Here is a 19,028-nt window from a genome sequence, read left to right as displayed (position 1 = left end):
AAAAAATCCCATAAAATTTAAAGTCATGCAATCATTGGCAAAAAAGGTACATTAGATACCTTTATTTACTCTGATGCAGAGGTGTTGGTTTTTCACCCCAAGAGGTTACTCTTAATGTATCAGATTAAAAAGCAGGATTTTCAAGGTAGTAGAATCTTTAAACTGTATTCCCATAAGATAACAATAATTTTAAAAAAAAAGCAACCCCATAGAACCACATAAAAAAGTAACTATATCCAATGATCACATAAACAGATCAGGCACAAGGGAAAAGTAAGTAAACTTTATCATACAATCCAATTAGAATCAGGGCTTTCAAATTAGGTGTCAATCATTAGAAACACCTTAAGGAGTGACGGGTGGAACCTGTCTTTTTTAAACCTCTGACAAAGCCTGCTGCTCTCTTTGCAATTCAAGTGTATGGTGTCATTCTGCCAAGATCTAAAGAGTTCTCTTCAAGGCCTTCAGAAAAAAGGGTGAGGATGCTTATGCGTCTGACTAAGGATTTAAAATGATTTGAAATAAACCATTCCATTGTGAGGAAAATCATCTCCAAATGGTGTAGATTTCACACAGCTGCCAGACTGTTCAAGACTAGGCACCCTAGCAAAACTCAATCCAACCATTTAATGAAAAGAAGTCTCCAAGAACCCTAAGGTTTCATCCCAGAATGTACAGGTAACTCTGCAGTGGTAATCGTCAAAGTGGACATGTCTACGATCAGAAAGAGGTCAGACAAATTTCACCCACATACGCAGTAGGTCCCTCTGCTGTGAAAAGAACATTAGAATAAAACTACAGTTTGCCAATGAACATAAAAAACATCACCTTTTAATAATGTGATCTGGACAGGGGAGTCAAAGCTACAAATGTCTGACCACAGTAACAGTAGCATGTTTGGTGCAGACCAGCTTTTCAAGAACTTCAACTATAAAAGACGGTGAAGTAAATGGAATAGTTTGGCGTTGCTTTGTTGCCTCAGGACTGGGCAGCCTGTAGTTATTGATTCAACTATGAATTCTGTATCATATCAAAGGCTGCTTGACGATAATCTGAGGCCATCTGTCCAGACGATGCAGTTTAACCAGAAGTGGACCTTTCAACAGAATGATGATCCTAAACACACAAGACAGATCCACTAAGTAATGACTTAGAGAGAAGAAATGGAGGGTTATAAAATGTCTTTGTCAAAGTCAGATCTGAATCACATTAAAGTGCTTTGGAAGGATTTGAAAGAGGCAGGGCATGTAAGAAAACCTTCAACCCCCTTGCAACTGAAAGAATTCTGTCTGAAGGAGTAGTCACACATTTTAACAAGGTGATGTTAAACACCGGAGAATTATGTGAAACACCGACAAGAAGTTATTTCTGCTAAAGAAAAGTAGCCTTAGATTCTGTTTGTCTAATGAATAACTGAAAAATTGTATTATGCTTGTAGTGTGTTTCAAGTACATTAACTTTATGTGTTTGCAGTGTAAGACTGAATGTCTTCTCATGTACCGGAGTGCATGTCTATTGCAATTTATACAGTTTATTACATAGTATTTTAATTTGAAGTGACCTCCAGCAGAGGTGTAGGACTGCATCCGTCATCATGTTTACATTTAAAGACAAAGAGGTCTAGTGGCTTATCACGATTATGTGACGACCGGCACACTTTCGTCTGTTTGTTTGTCTGTTTTTCTGTGCGCAATACTACTCAAAAACGTAATAACAAATTTGGAAGACATTTTCAGAGAAGGTCAGAAATGACACAAGGACCACCTGATTAGATTTTGACAGTGATGCGGCTTATAGTCTGGATCCATGGATTTGATAAAGATTTCTGTATCATTGCGAGTTAGCGGCACGGTGTCACTATAACTATGACAACAAGTAAACGCTACATCAGTTGACTACTAGCGATCACATGATTGCGATCCTACTACAAATCAACTACTGCGGACTTATCGAGACTTATCCATCAGAAATCATACGACTGAGCAGCCTTGGTGGAATACTGTGCTCTCTGAGTGCTTTTCTTGTTATTATGATTATTTTTTTTTTTACAAAAGCTTGATATGACTGTGTTCATGTCTGATTTGTAAGATGAGAGCTGCTGTTTTTTCAAGAACAGAAGGTACAAGGGAGAAGGGAAGGACAGACAGTTTGCCTATATAGTTTACCTTTTCTTTATAAAGTGGTGTTTCAGCAAGTCTTAGTTTTGTTTAATTTAATTTAGACCCCTGAAATTAAGGCATTTAATCTGCCTTTTCTCCTTGGTCTACAGCAGAGTTCCTGAAGGGCATTTCTTCTCTGTGATCATTTTGTTCTTTTTGCAAAAACAATTTCGCATCTTGATTCATGTATCCATGTAAAACGGTGTTTATTGAGAATGTAATACAGTAAATTCATATCCCTCCCACTCCCTTCTACAACTCACTCCCTCTCTTCCACTGATAAGAGCAATCAACGGTTTATCCTCCTCTCCCTCGTCGCATTTATTCAATGTTCCTCACAAGTTCACATGCATCTGAAACACATGACTGTAATGAATGTAAACACTGTGTTGATTATATAAGCTTGATTAGGCTGTTAACTGGAGTAATTGCTGTAACACGTGGCAGTGGCATTAACAGACAGCTTTCAGTCACAACATCACGTGAAGCACTTACCATGTACTGTATACAATGTAAACAGGATAGAAAGAAAAAGTATCTTTTAATTATGTAAAAGAATTACTCGAGTCGCTGTCTTACTGAGGCTACTGCCATCACACAAATAATCAAATTATCATTTGCAGCCATGAACAGAACAGCTAGAAAGCACGATGTTGTCTTCCCATTAGCTGTTATCAGTGTTTACTTACTGCTTACTTCAGAGCTGATGTCAATGCACAGGCCCTGTGCTCATTAAGTATACATGCAATAAACAACTAGAAGACTGCTGAGGATAGAAAGTTATCAATATGCTTACAAGAGCAGCTTGAGTGAAATCCCTAATACACCGATGCATGAAGAAATCTGCCTCACTGATGTGTTGAGTTGCCACTCTGGACGTCACCTAAACCGGTGTGTCTGTCTCAGGTTGCTTTGTTTTGCTCTCCAGGTGTTAGTGAAAGCACACAAACACACTCTAGCACATACACAAACACACGCATACACTCACATCTGCTGGGACAGATGTTGTAATACTGGGATGTGTGCATACTGAGTCACGTCTGGCAGCTGAGCGTGTGTGTGTGTCATGACTCTGGGCTTTTATGCTGCCAGGTTCAAAGTCTGGTCGCACATGTGCTGGAAGAGCAGCCAGAAGAGTTTTAGACAGTAGAAAAATATAGCAGTTTGTCGCTGTGGGTGATTTAGGAGGAAAGGTGGATGGAAAACAAGGGCAGAGGGAAAACCGAGCAAGACAGAGATCACTCACACACTCTTATATGCATGCACACACACACACGCACACACATGCACAAAAGAAATGAGTCATCAGTGAGTATGTGAAAGGGCTTTAAGAGGCTCTAATTGCATCTGGTGAGAAATATAATAACAGCTTCTTGCGCAGACAAGGAAGACAGGGAGGAAGATGGGGTGAAAACGGAAGAAGAAAGGAAGAGTGAAACTACACAACTCCTACAATTTCCTCAGTTCTTAGAAACTAATGTAATTCCATGAACATGTCATTATTAAATAGTATGTGGCAATACGTTCCGCATATACACGTTTTCCCCTTAAATAACTGCACACATGAAGGAGAAACGTTTCTTAATAAGTTGTCTGGACAAATGTTTCTGAGAGCTGGCATCCGCAGTACGTGTGGCTTGATGGTGACATTTGCGTAATTTGAGCGGCGCTTCACCCCCGCGTCATTATATCCCAGCCGCCAAACCCATTAACACCCAGTCTCTCCAGAGAACTCTATTTACGCAATGCTCTGGTGCGGCAATATCGAGGTGGCATCTTTGCCAAGCGTCTTTGCTTGCCTTGCCTCTCTTCTGGCGCCACATGCCGAGCCTAATCCCGTGGTACGGTCGACGCACTGAGGAGGGGGGCTCGGGAAAGAGGGTGGCGCTCGGCGAGGCCATCTGGGTATCCCATCTGCAACACGGTTATGGCTGCGACTCGTTCGATCTGGCAGCCTGCAGCGAGCGATTATGGACGACAGGCTCTGATGACAGGGGCGAGAGGCTCCCCAGACGTCTCGAATGACGTGGAGAGCTGCTAATAATAGGATGCTGTTAAAGATGATTAGCCCTGTAACCTGGTTATGAAAGAAAGGTGGAGGGAAGAACGGACAGAGGGAGGGTGGTTTTAGGGAATGGAGCTTTGTTGGTCCAGGACTATATGAATCCTGTTTTAGAAACGGATATGACGGTCAACAAACACTTGTTAAAATATTACTTTTGTACACATCTCACACTTAACTTGATAAAGTGCTACAAGTCAGTGGGGAGTCTCTTTCTAAAGAGTGAATTAAACTGTAACTGTGAAACACAAACAGCAAAGTCACAGGACTGATTTAGAAGGATTTTGTCAGCCTCTACTGTATTCTCTATTCTACAAAAAGGCTTTGTGCAACTTTAAAAAGGACAGACTGATACATCAATAGATGAATAAAATACAAGATTAATCATTTGAAGATACATGCAGGTTTAACAAAACCACCTGTAAATTCTACTGTATGGCAATTACCAGATTCTTGCTTGCTATAACAGCCCAATTAAAAACTGAATATCAAACTGAAGCACTTTGTGTAAAGGACTGTCAAAGAAAAAAAATGTTTTTCTGTTCCAAAAGGCCACACTTGAAAATGGGGCGAAAAGCACATTACCATAGTGCTGCAAACACTCACAAACTATTGCATGGGGTTTGGTGAAGAATGAAATGGTTGTGCTTGTCCTGCTCGATATCTCGATGCTGGTTTCGTAGAGGTGTGGGGGAGGGGATTTCACATGGTGTTAAGAATCCAATAAGCTCTTTGGCTGAAGAGCACTAACAGAGAGTGAGTGGAATGGGACCACAACGAAGAAATAACAAACATGTCTCCTCATGGTGAAGCACAGTGCGAGGTCCTTTTACTACTCCACCAAGGAACGCAGCGGAGTTATGTGATGATCGGCATTAGTTTGTCTGTCTGTCTGTTTGTCTGTTAGCAACATTACTCAAAAATGGGTTAACTGGTTTAGATGAAATTTTCAGGGAAGATCAGAAATGACACAATGAGCGAATGATTAGATTTTGGCAGTGATGCCGCTTATAGTCTGGATCCACAGATTTGTTAAAGATTTCTGTATTATTGCAAAATAGCAGCATGGTGTCACTGTAACTATGACTACAAGTGAACACTACATCAGCTGCCTGCTGACGATCACATGATTGCGATCCCACTACAAATCCTCCACTGTGAACTTATCAGGACTTAACCGTCAGAAATGATACAAGGAACAACTGATTAAATTGTGGGGGTGTTTCCGAGTCAAATCAATTCCCGCCGCCCGCTACATATTTAGGTCACACGATTCGGTATCCGTACATTACATACACATGCAGAACTTATGCCTGTGCTCAGCGCAAGGTCATTTTATTTGTGGGTACATCTATATTAAATGGCCACATTCTATGTTGCCATGATTTCTGATCATCAATAACTAATAAACAAATGCTGCATTTCTGACAATGCCATATGGGGGAGTACTGCGTTCTCTGTGATATGGTGAAACATATCAGTTTAACAGTAGTCTAACAGTCTAAAATCATGTGCCTTTTTCAGATATGGGGTATATAATATTTCGACTTGCAAATGTAAACTGTCTTTTGCTATCTTCTGTGTTTATCACTGAAATATGGAAAAATGCTTCCCCAAACTGTTGGACACAACTTGAAGTAAGTTGTGGTTTTGTGTGTACCTATCTGTTAATGCGACACCATGCAGTTCAGACTTGTGCTGTGTTGAAAGTGATACGTAAATGTTACAAAGTCTGATCTAATAAGTCCAGTTCCATCGGAAGTTGATAAGATGAGTTTCTGTCAGATTAATGGAAATATCTGAGGGGCTGTAGACTGTATATGAAGACAGATAACATGACAGCCTCTCTGAAGTGCAGAAACAGCATAGCAGAGATCATAGCAGCTAGAAAAGATTCTCATAATCTGACATTTTAAATGTATGTGAATAAATACCTGTGATTTCTCTGGCCAAACAAAGAACTGATTGAGCCTTTAAAGACCAAAGTAATCACAGTTGGTGAAAATAAACACAGTTAATGGAATGCAAATGTAACCACCTGTTCTGTATTATATAACAGTGGAATTATTGTACTTTTCAAACTTCATTTCTGTTTTACTTCTGAATAATTTACATTCAAAATTCAGAGCAATCTGCACATGGGATGTGAACACAGACACGGTACACTGACACTGACTGACCTCTGCTGTTGCGAGCCATGCGTAGTGCCTGCAAGGACATCTGTGGACTGATCTCCAGCTGGCACACCAGCACTTTTGCATGACTGATGGCTGGAAGAGCTTTCTGTAGCTCCTCTCTGCCCAGCAGCATGTTGGCACCGGCCACAATCACAATGGCATTCTCACCTGCCATAACACCCATAGAGATGTGTGAGGATACAATAGGCATTTTATGACGATTGTGAGACACCATGAGAGCTATCTCCAAAAATGATATGTGATGTTTAGACGCTTTTTACAAACTTTGGCTGCCAAGTGGTCAAATGTTTCACTGATTTTCTTGTACCAGCAATGAACCATAAAAACATTAGTTATATATTAAAAAATTATTGTCAACTTTAAATGTGATGCAGAAGTACATTTGATGTGATGGTAAGGTATTTGTTAATATGTGATTAACTCTTTACTGTGCACTTATCTCTTTAAATCGAAACCTTCAAAATATCTCATTTTAAACAGTGGGGTTAATGGGTTGATGTGTATCTCTGTTTTTTTTTTTTCTTTTTGAACTTTCCTTTTTAAGAGTTCAGAAAAACACTGCAAGCCTTTGATTTAACTGACCTTTTCACACCAATTCTAAGTGCCATGTGTTGATTGTTTTGTGAATCATTATTTGTCTCTCAATTAACCACTTCTGGCCTGATTTGTCATCTGTGTTAAATGGAACAAAAAGAGGTGCAAATATCCACATGTCCTGTATGATCTACATCATGTTTTTTTCTACGGCATGACAGAAATTGCTCTAAATGTGCAAAGGCTCAGATTTGATTAGACGGGAACCTGTGGACACTCTGCATGGTGTGGTGCACTTGTGTATCTGAGTGTGAGTGAGTAGAGCCAGTGATTACTCTTGAGCAGTGGTGAGTCAATGGCGGCACTGAATGCCTGAGTGTATTGTGTGTACTGGTGTGTGTGTGTGTGTGTGTAGCAGAAAATGAGTGCACAGATTGCCCATGTATGTGCACATGAGGCTATTTCAACAACTCAAAGAGCTTTTAGGATCTCAGCAGGGCAGTATAGGTTAGCAGCAAAAGCATTTACCTGCATCGTTGACAGTGATGGAAGCAGCTCCTGTGGCTGCATCAGAGGTCTGCCCTACAAAGTCTGAGACAGAGAGAAAAGATGAAAGGTTTAAAGTAGGGTTTGAAAGCATCCATTATTTGTCTTCACTGTGAAAGGAAATATGTTTTACCTTGCCAACATTCACCAAACACACTTCTGGAAAAGAAAATGTCAGCACCGTAACTCCTACTAATTGTTTGGAGCGCATTTGGCTTACGACACGCCACAGGCATCTGTAATTTGATATGTGCTCTGAGCACAACTTTTGAGAAGCACCCTTATTTTTAACAAAGTCAAATGGTTTAACAACCATTGGCCATAACAACATAGCAAACCTGCCAGTGTATCCACAACCATTGAGAAACTAAAAAAATTTAAGAAATACAGACTTAAAAAAACACATTGTCCTGCATGTGAACTTTTTGCAGTGGAACGTGGACATGGCAACCAATTTGGCATGTAATGTAAAACACAGCTATCTTACCTGTGTATACGCCATTGTCCTTGAAATTCTGGATGTAATTGTCTCCAAAGAAGTCTTTACCAACCTAGAAGAGATTGAAGGCAAAACGATTACAACAAAGAGCGTGTCAAGCGGGGTCAGACTTGGTTAGCGGCAACTTTTGAAAAGTGGTATACTCAAATCTCAGTTGGGCTGGATTTTCGTGTGCCCTGCCAGCATACTGGCATGGTGCCGCCGCCGAAAATGTGCAAAAACGAACACACAAAGTCAACAAGCGCACACACGTGCAAACACACGACCAGCTGCGCCAAGCCTTGAAGACACGATAACCCCGCCTTCACGCCTCTTCATGCCCACCTCGCTTTCGTTTTCTTTCCCTCCTTCCCCTCTTCCCCTGATCCGCTCTGGGATGTCCACATCTGTAGCTACTTTGGGTTGTGGAAGGGGTCCCCACCTTGCCCCGAGGCGCCTACTTCGAACCCACGCTTTCCAAAAAACGTGCCAAAATGCGGGCACTTCTAGCTGCCTGTGATAGTGGGTTGGGATGGTATTGGCTGCTTGGCCCCATTCTCTTTGAAGAGCGGCCTTCCATCTTGGATGTTTTTGACAAGCCCGGGTGTCTATTTTTGGGTTCTCCCCATGCCCGGAGAGCTCCTCCCGCACTGGGTTGTTATCGATCGGGCCTCTTTGTTCTGACAGAGGTGGGGCTTCAGTGCTTTAGTGCTCAGGTTGAAAGGGCACACTGAGCCTACTGATTGGAGACTCGGGGTTGTATGGTATGGGAATAGACTTGTTTGAAGGCACGCAAGCGTGGGTGGGCGTATGCATGCGGTATGGTATTGATCATGCGAAAATGAGGCATGAAGAGTTGATGTTGTGAAATGACTGAAGTGTGAACGAAGCTAAAAGGCTTTTGGGAGTTGGTAACTAGTTGGTGGGTTATGGTAGCTGATGGCTGATTATTTGTACTGAGTAAGACATAGACAAGCCAAAGGTTGGACAAGTAATGGGATCTCTTTTTCAACAGACATGCACATAACAATGCTAGAATCTAAAGTAACACTCACTGCAACCCAAACTCATACAGCACAGCCGCAAACAGCAAACACTTGCTAACTTGATTGCGGTGTCATACCTTGCAAACCATCGCGGTTTTGACCCCCAGTCTGGCAGCCTGGATGCACTGGTTGGCCCCTTTTCCTCCAAAACCGATGAAGAACTTGTGACCATGGATGGTTTCCCCTGCTCTGGGTAGCCTTGGTGCCTGGCTAAGGGGAAAAAGTGAGCACAATTTTAAGGTGTACATTTTTACCAGAAAGATCCTCCTGGGATTTAGGGTACACAGAAGGTAGGATTCCTCTACTTAGATGAATACTTTGCTTGGATCCCAAATTTTAGTCCATTTTCTTCCATCTCAACCATCTCTTCACAGTGCAGATAACAGTTTTAACATCTCCCATGAAACTTTGCAGAAATGTTTTATTTGGCAATATGAGTGTCAAAATGTGAAGACAACCCTTTAGGGCCAAATCCTTCCCTAGTTAAACTATTCATTTATCACTGGAAAGTGTACAAAAACACACAAACAAAATGTGGAGTCTGCTGAGGATTACATCTTTTGATCTTGTGAAGGTCTTTCACAGAAAAGTCAACAGGACGCAAATGCTTCTGGAAGGAATGAAGCATAGGAAAGTTTTCTCCTTCGGTGTTTTTCCTCGCCTTGTTTTCCATACTTAAACACAAAAACTGCTCATCTCCACAGAACGTGGAGTTAAAAATGGCTTCATCATTCTATAAAGTACTGTTATACTTCAACATTCAGTCAGACGTTCCAATGTAACTGTCTTCAAATTTGCAAATGATGCAACCTGCAAATCCCATAGATGTCTCAAATTGACAATGGCCACACCAGTAATGCCTGACTCACCAGGGTCAGTCAAGTCCTGCCCCTCCCCTCAAGTCTGAGATGCCACAGGTGGGTGCCTTCAGGAGGAGCTGTCTGCTCCCTGATTCCTCCAATCACAGAGCCAGAGTGGGTGGTGAGTAACATGGGGAGAGACAACAGACAGCCTTATGCTGTATGTCAGGACTTTGTGGTTTGGCCTTGGGCAGTGCTGGCCTGCGGCCAAAGGGTTTGCGGGTGGCAAAATGTTGTCATAAACTTGTTTTTCACCCTGTTGTTGCTCTGTTTCATGCTTGTGTGTGAGTGAGTTTGTGGCAGGTGTGCTGTTACAGTAAGTTCACTCAACCCCAGGATTTCCAGTAACTGAGAAGCTGGTGGCAAACACTGGAGGTTGTTACAAATGCTGCTGTTCTCGCACCACTGTGTGAAAACACTAAAATACCCCAAGCTATAACAGGATACAGGGTCAGTGAGGCTGAAATGTGGTCCGAAGGAAACAGAAGAAAGGGTGGACACATAAAAACACGCACACACACTTGTCCTTGACACACACACATTACCTATTCTCCTTGGTGCTTGGAGTTTAAAAGTGTTTTTCCAATCTGTGCGACTATGCGAGAAAAGTTGCACACTGACTTGGACCCACAAATTTATTCAAATGCTTTGTCAGGAGAAGTCTTTTATAATGGTAACTACTTCCAGATGCACTGTGTGGTGGGCCTGTGTTAGTCAGGTGGGCTAAAAACATAGAGATCTAACACACCTACAACAGAAAACATGAAGACAATGACAATGTAGAAATGAACTGAATATGATACAAAAAGTATTCCTCACTGATTGCCCTCTGTCAATCACTTAACACATTCAATGCGTGTCTGTTATTACAAAATAAAGAGAAGCTCCCATGTCTGTATGGAAAATGTGACAACTGCCAGCTTAGGCACAAAGACTGGAAATTGAGTGAAACAGCTACACTGCCCAAAACTGACAAAGTCCACAATTTAGCACCTTTCATGATCCCTAATTAATGTCCTACACAGTATCTTGTTTCTATAATACATCACCATGATGTTAGTAAGGTCACAGTGATGACAAAACTTAGAAGACCTTTTGGCATGTAACCACCCATAAATCACAAGCTGTCATCGATACACTTTTGTTTAAGCATGGATTAAATAAGAATAACAAACTTAACACACCTTTGAACAGAACGACGCTAGCAGTTGCCTGCTGTCATGTGCTGTGCCGAGCTAAGCTAAGCGAGCAGGCTGCTAGCAGAAGTTTCAACTTCGCATACAGATAATAAATAAAACTAAGTCCTAAGCAAAGTATTGATTTACCCATCACTACACAATATTGGTCATTGTTCAAAATACAATTTCTATGTTCTCTGTCTTAAAATTAGGAGAGCTTTGGACACACTGTTTAGCGCTATGATAGCCAGTTGCATCGAGGAGTGCAGATTTTTTCGTTTTTTATAGAATCTGGACCACATTGTTGATTTGTGGCAATGTTTAAATAAGACAAAGTGATTTTCATGAAACATCACAATTTTAAACTTAAATTTTGTGATTTCTCCCGATGAAACCCTATGTCACACATGATTACTTAGAGGACTACTGGAAAAGTTGCCAATCCAATGATTTTTTCTGTTTTTGCAGTTTCTGGCTCTAAAAATTTTGACATTTTTAACACATAATATGCCTTTCAAGCTCACTGGCATGTTTTTGTGGTTCAGAAGGTTAAATATGCTTTAACAGAAATAGGACACTTTAAGAAATATGGTCATTTGCTTTCCAGTCAAGAGCGAAATGAGAATATGGACACTGCTCTCATGCCTGTACTCTCAATACGAGGCTACAGCCAGGGGACAATGACCTTACTTTAACTTACACACTGGAAGTATTGGGAAGAATTAGTCTTGCTCTGTCCAAAGTGAACAATATTCCTCACTAGCACCTTTAAAGCTGACATAATATATTGGTTTGTTTAATCCTTAAAACGAGAGAAGAAGAAACACACAGTAAAACATGATAAGTTAAACTAAGCTAAGCAAATACGATTTTTTTTCCACTGTATGTGACTATTCCTTTCATGATTTTTCTGTAACTTATAGTATGGCAGTTTCAGTACTACTGTTGACAGCGCCTTTGCTTCTTTAGGACCTTCTTTAGTGTAATGCATGATGGTACTAAACTGGGTGGTAGAAAGGTTTCTTGTCAGGTGTAGAGTCTGAAAGGATTATCATGGAAGAAATAGCATTTATCTCCCTACATGGGTCACTAACAGGTACTCTGCTCCACTGTTTTATCAAAATGCCCAGCAACCTGAATTGTTGCGTGTCACATTTGAACATGTGAATGCCCGTGGCGTTTACTGAAACACTCATAAAATTGTAATAAATACCGAGCGCAACCTTGATTTAAAAAACACTGTCATTATAAAGTTTAAACATAATGACTCCACATTTGGCCGACAGCCACCTGAAGCCGGATAACTGACAGGTAAGATAAACAGATTTCCAAATTCTTAAATAAACCCACCCACGCCTCTTCAAGCCCAGAGAGACACTTGGCTATTGTTGTCTGTGGTGGTGAGTGCACCAAACAAACAGGGCAGTTATGTGCTAAAGTGCAACCTCAGTGCGTTTTCTCCCACGGAACCAAAAGGCCAAAGCAGGTGTTCAGTGACGTGAAGTGTTTGCTTTGAGGTTGGCTCTCATATCCCTCTCCTCCGTCTCTATTAAAATCGTTCCTCATCTGTTGGTGAGCAACAGGGGGAAGCAGACGTGGAAAAAAAACTAATTGAAATGTTGTTTTCCAGAGTTTGAACTCGAGCTTGTCTTTCCAGCTCTGAACACAACCTCCAAATTGAACTTTCCGCTTGCAAAATAGGATACACAGAGCGAGGTCGAGCTCTTTCCTGTATTAATCAAAATTGTATAAAACTGCGGTGAGGTAAGTATGTGTATGACATGGTTGTACTAAACACACAAAACTACTTAATTGAAGTTTGATGACCTTCAGCTCATATTATGACTGAAGTGTTTTTTTAAAGTCCCCAGACCACTGAAAGAATACTTTTTTGTTTTCATCTTGTGTAATTTTCCTCGTCCACAAAGGTCAGTTGAGAGAAGCATCAGTAAACCAGGATAAGGTGAGGGAACTTAACAAAGAACCGGCTGAGCAAGGACAACATGCCATACATGGACATGGTGAGCTGCTTTGTTAACAAGAGGTGCAGTGTCAGAGTATATGTGGGTGTTTATTTTTGTGGTCACACCATTTGTTGGAGCCATGTGCGTGTTGCCATTATTCACTTGGTGGTCAGAAACAGCCTATATCAGGAGATATACTGTAACAAGCCACTTATCGAGCTATTCAGTGTCTGAATTGGTTGGCGCTTATGGAAACAGCCAGCTTTTTTTTTTTTTTTTTAACATTTGCATAAAACGTCGCTGGGCAGATCTCAGAAAGACATAGAAAGGTGTAGATATTTTAGAAACAGCACATTAATTATTTGTGTAGCTTCCAGACAGAAGTCAATATATCACTTACAAGCAACAATTCATCCCTAAGCAACTGAAAATATATGAGAGAGAGATCAGTGGAACCTGCACAAGAAAGTGGGTCTGAAACTACTGGTGTCACAAGGATAAGACATAAGAAAACACAGCTCTGATCTACAAAATAATATAATTCTTTGTGGAACTACTCACTGACAGACGCTGTGAGTGATGAGATGAAAGAGTTGTAGACATTCCTTCATGCCAAGGGCTCACTGAAGAAAAAGACCGGAAACCACACTGCACTAAAACATGGTGTGAAAATCTGTAGAAGGTCAAAGCTAAAATGCTTCAGTAATAATAATAATAACTAGGACTGTAAGTGACCTGGATTCTCATTATTGATCAATTTCCTCATTACATTTTAACTGAAGCACATAATGTATTTGACCATAAAATGTTACCAAGTTGTAAAAAACAAAAGAAGCTCAACATACGTCCTAAAAGCCACGGGCAATGTTCCTAAATGTTTTGTTCCAATCAATTTACAGTCTTAAACCCCAAACCAGTCTGTTTAGGATCACAGAATATTAAGAAGAAAAAGAAAACATTCATATGTTAGAATCTGGAACCTATTTGTACAAACCCATACATACCATGCTGTTTGGCTAAAAAAATACTTAGATTTGTTGATTATCAAAATTGTTATTGCTGTCAGTTTGACCTCATAAATAATTTTACTATGCGGTAGCTCTAACTGTGACCTTTTACTAACATTTTGCACTAATCTCAAGAAATATGAGTAAATTTGGGGCCCACATTTGTGGATGTCGGCTTGAGATGAATTCTAGGAAAAGCACTAAATAATGGTGAAATTACTGTGTTTTGATAGGAACAATCTCGCGGTCTATTTTGGATCTGCTCCATAATTTAGGAAACTCAGGCTTGGCAGATCAGGTAAGAAGTGTCTTTACTCAGTCAGCTGTGGCAGTAGGGGGCACTGTATGGCTTTGACAATGGGTTAAAATCCTGAACGGCTCTGCACCTCGTGTTTGTGCACTGATCATAGTAGGAAATTAAACACAACCTTTTACTACCTAACAGAATGCCTGACTGATACATTTATGAGCCAACGCCAAGCAGATCTATGTCACATTTATGTGTTTGCATGGCAGGAGCAGAGAAAGAGTGTGTACGACTGTGTTCCTCCACTGTCTGTCAGTCAATTGTACGGCTACCCAAACACTGGCTATTCAAGACAACTGGATTGCTAACTTCAAAGCCATGCATATCACTTTGAAGGGCTGCAAATGTATTCCCCTATCTGCATTCTGACCTCCATCCAAAAAGCCCCCCCACACACACACTCTCCAAAAACAGGCCATTTTCCGTTAGCTTATTAGAGCTCTAATTGATAACTTCTGCCCTTCAAAGCAGAAAGTCACTAGTTGAATTGCTAATGAGCAACAAAATGCGGTAGAAGGCATGTGTTTCTGATGAGTGAGGACTTGTGGAGCAGTCTGAGCGACAACTAACATGTGACAACTTGTGTGTGCCACGAAAAAAATGGCATGAAACTTTCTACAGCACAGCAGCATGGCTTGCAGTAGTGTACTCAGATCTTCATTTACTGGTACGCAGGTGACAGTTATTTTTCCCAAGTTCCACATAAAAAGAATAGACGCTGTATGACACAAACTGTTGCACAGGCTCAACAGCACACTTCCTCACACTGGTGTGAAGACATTTAGTTGGCTGCAGCCCATGAAGACTTTTGACATTATGGCTGCTTTATGTGTATTTTGAGATTGTGTCACTGCTCACAAAGGTTATGGTAAATGAGGGTGACAAATTGTTTTCAACTAACCCATTGTGCTGAAGCTGATGACTAATGATTTGTGGGAATGGATCCTACTTGGCTCAAGAAATCTCACCACGTACGAGGATGATGCAGGGCTGACATTTTAGTAAGCAGTAATTATATCAGATCATCTGCACACTTTGAATGTTTGAGTTGGATTTAGATGGTCACACCTGTCTCCTCGTGGTTTATAACCTGCAGCAGTAATTAATCAACTTTATTATGTTGGAAAAACAGCTCATGTGTTTTTATATATATATATATATATATATATATTAGGGCTGGGACTTTAATGCCTTAATTTCGATTAATTAATTACAGCGCAAATAACGTGTTAAAAATAATAACGCAATTAATTGCACCCTCCTCAGTTCCCTCATTTCTGGCACACTGGTAACTCTGATGAACACTCCAGCCCAGTAGGTGGCGGTAATGAACCTAAAGTCTGTTTGTAGCCATGAAGAAGAAGCACAGGAAGCACTGAGTGAAGTCAGGCACTGGTGAACAGTGAAGGAAGACCAGATTGAGCTTGTTGGGCAGAAGGTTTTCTTTTAAAAATCTTCCTGATGGCAGCTTGGATAAAAGCCTGGTTGTGTGCAAATTGTACAACAAAGAGTTTTCTGATCACTGCAGCACTTCAAGCCGACAGTATCACCTCAATGTAAAACATGTTGCTGTTAGCATCAGAGCTAATGTTAGCTACGAGTCATGCTAATGGCTAACGGTGTAGCCATCCCATAATAGACCACTTTTCTAGACAGTGCTTGAGTTTACAGAAAGTCTTAAAATGTTAAATAAAATCGCTATAATTGCACTTAGATTTGCAGTAACCTGTGAATGTAGCAGACAGATGAAAAATGCAGATAAATAGAAATGAAACATTTTTGTGGTTTAAGTTTTTACTCCTTCGAGGCTCTGCCTCCTTGGAGGAGGAATAACCTAAACAACAAAAATATTTCTTTTAATAACTTAATTCTAAACTTTTTGTTTATAAAAAATTTCATAAATAAAAATTGATATTCCTATAAAAAGAACCATCAAAATTCCACCATTTATCAGACCCAAAAAAGATGAAAACAGAATGAATCTCTGGATTTTCAACTTTCTGAAGCTCCTTGAACTACTTATGCTGATTTTATGTGCCATACAGTGGAAAAAACAACTAAATTCAGGCTTTAAGTCATCAAAATCACTTTTTTCTATATGTCCCATTTTCCTTTTTTAAAATAAATTTTTATATTATAAACACGTATATGTCTATTCATTGATTCAACTGTCAACCACAATTTTATTTGAATTGAAAAACTTCACTTATTGTGTCAAATATTGCTATTTGACAAAACTGCAATTAATTGTGATTAATTAATTACAAAGCCTGTAATTAATTAGATTTAAATTTTTTAATCGCATCCCGCCACTAAAATATATATATATATATATATATATATATATATATATATATATATATATATATATATATATATATATATATATATATATATATATATATATATATAAAATGTCCTGAAAAAACTATTTGTGCTACTGACAGTGCTTTAAACTTGAATGGGAGCATGTGTTGTGATTTAGCAAAACAATAGGAACATGGAGTCTGCTTATTATTACTGTCTAATGACCTAAAAGCTGTTGAACCAAACACTGTCAGACCGCTGATGTTCCCTAGAATATTCTGGGCTTTTAGGACGGATACTGAAAGGGCAGCAGTATTGTCTAACTTTAGAACACTTCCTCTATTCTTGTGTAGGCAGGCCTGTACAGTCCATTTCAAGCCATGATGGAAAAACACCCTGCAGCCCATATGCCATATTTTCCACAGGCGTGCATGTCAAAATAAAATCCCAGAAGGAAAACAATGGTTGTGGTGCTTAATAATAATAATAATAATAATAATAATAAAGGGAAGCACGATTTAGGTAAAGACAATTGACTGTTTGCTGAGCTGCACCCTCTAAGTTACTGTTGCTGCGCCTATTGAGCTTTCCGTTGTCGTGTGGGGAATTAAAGCAGTTTTCACCTTCAATGGTTGCACATTTACTGCTTAATTTCTTTTTTTTAAATGTAATGACCAGGTGCAATGTTCAAATCACAGGACCTACAATTTTGCTAATGGTAAGAAGTGTCACAACGTACCTTTGCCATCATTATTGTCTAAAAGAAATGCAAAAATTGCTATTCACACTAAACTCATGCTGAATCTGAAGTAACAACTGCTCCTGTGGCAGATTTGTCAGCTGTAGCTAGCTAGCTACTAAAGCAATTCATCTAGCTGGCAAGCACCAACATTTGCCTGACAGGCTGTCTGGCTAACTCACTGTATACAAAAGATGGATGAAATCTCTAGGCCAATGCAGAAGTGACTTACGTTTACATTCTTTCTAACAGCCAGCAGGAGGCGACAGAAAAAAATCAGATTGTACAGAAGTCTATGAAGAATTTACCTTAATTCTCATTTTATTTGTCACCTCAGTAAACATTTTTTAATGAGTTTGTGGTCTCACTCGCTTGTTGTCTTCTTTAATGTAGAATGATACTCACTTTGTAGATTATGGTCTCATTTAAGGTCAAATAAAGGACAATAAAGCAAGGTATCTTTAAAGACGAGGCTTCCTTGTGCTATCTATATCGGTCTACATAGTGTCCTTAAGTTTGCAGACAGATTTATCTGTTGCTCATTACGTATGGCCTCCAATAGAAAGATACTGATGGCCAGATGTCCAACTTGAGGCTTCAAACAATATTCCTTATGTCAATAGGCAACACCACAGTGGTTACATCCATCTTTTATATATTACAGTGCATAGAGTACAGTATACAGTAATGCTTCTTTCTGACTTCTTTCAAAACAGGAATCATATACAAGGGGGGATGAAATGGAATGCAAACTTTTCAAGATACAGTAAAGAGCAGGACAGAGCTGTTGTAACTATGAAGACTGAGTGTGAAAAACAATACAGTGTAACATGTCCCGTATGTTAGTTGTGAACCAGGCTTTTATTTATCTTTTTTAAAGATAAGCTGTAATACCAAGCAAGATAAGCACACTAACAATTGCAGCTTTTGGTAGAGCCATGCATCAATGTCTGGGAATGAAAAATGAAATCCATATGGAAGTGCCAGAAACTGTAGTCCCTCGAATGTCCACTTGAGGTTGGCTCCAAAAGCGAGTCCATGACCAATGACGCATATGTTACAATTTCCAACTTTACAGCAGAAATAAACATGCATCCAACCTGGTACAAAAAACACTTTTGGTCTCCCCCATTTATGCACACATGGGGTGGCTGTTTATACGTTTATTTACGTAATATGTTTATTTTTGGGTTGGCTATGAGTTAGGAGAAGTCAGGCACTGCTAAGATGGCAACAGAGAGAGCCACCACACTGAGCTTTGAGACTGCATTTCAAGAAATCAATGGGCAGTATCCCAAAGGATTCGCCCATCTTTATATACAGTCAACACTTAGAGCAGATAGACACATTGTTTAGTCCATTCCTTGAGCTTTTGCTCTTGTGTTTGTAGTTCGGACAAGAAAGACACCACCTTCCATGCTTTTAAATGCTTAATAGGGCTCCATCTACAGCCTGACTCATGCATACTGTACCTGCATGTGAAGAAATCCCCATGATCAGGGCTTTCATGCCTGATAGTGAATTTTTTATTTTGATCATTGTTTGGATGAGGGGTTTAGAAAACAATTGGGATGGAATGGTAATAGATAAAAGAGTGGTTGCAAACCCTTCATGCTGGTGAATGTTCAAATCACCAGCACGCA

The 19,028-nt window shown here is 39.9% G+C and overlaps 1 protein-coding gene across 2 annotated transcripts in view; it reads right to left on the bottom strand.

Moving 5' to 3' along the window:
* rbks (ribokinase) overlaps positions 1-19,028 on the bottom strand; it is a 44,267-nt gene that overhangs the window by 21,653 nt on the left and 3,586 nt on the right. The window contains exons 1-5 of one of the 2 annotated variants that reach the window (XM_035949901.2): positions 9,893-10,009; positions 9,101-9,233; positions 7,987-8,050; positions 7,482-7,544; positions 6,402-6,566 (exon numbers count right to left, since the gene is read on the bottom strand). In XM_035949901.2, coding sequence (XP_035805794.1) covers positions 6,402-6,566; positions 7,482-7,544; positions 7,987-8,050; positions 9,101-9,112 — 304 coding nt within the window. In that variant the 5' untranslated portion in view covers positions 9,113-9,233; positions 9,893-10,009. Of the gene's footprint in view, positions 1-6,401; positions 6,567-7,481; positions 7,545-7,986; positions 8,051-9,100; positions 9,234-9,892; positions 10,010-19,028 lie in introns of those variants that run through there. The other variant, XM_023274254.3, reaches the window with a different exon arrangement.

Source organism: Amphiprion ocellaris, chromosome 20 (genome assembly GCF_022539595.1).
Source record: "Amphiprion ocellaris isolate individual 3 ecotype Okinawa chromosome 20, ASM2253959v1, whole genome shotgun sequence".
NCBI lineage: Eukaryota > Metazoa > Chordata > Actinopteri > Pomacentridae > Amphiprion > Amphiprion ocellaris.
This window is presented reverse-complemented; position numbering and strand designations above follow the sequence as displayed.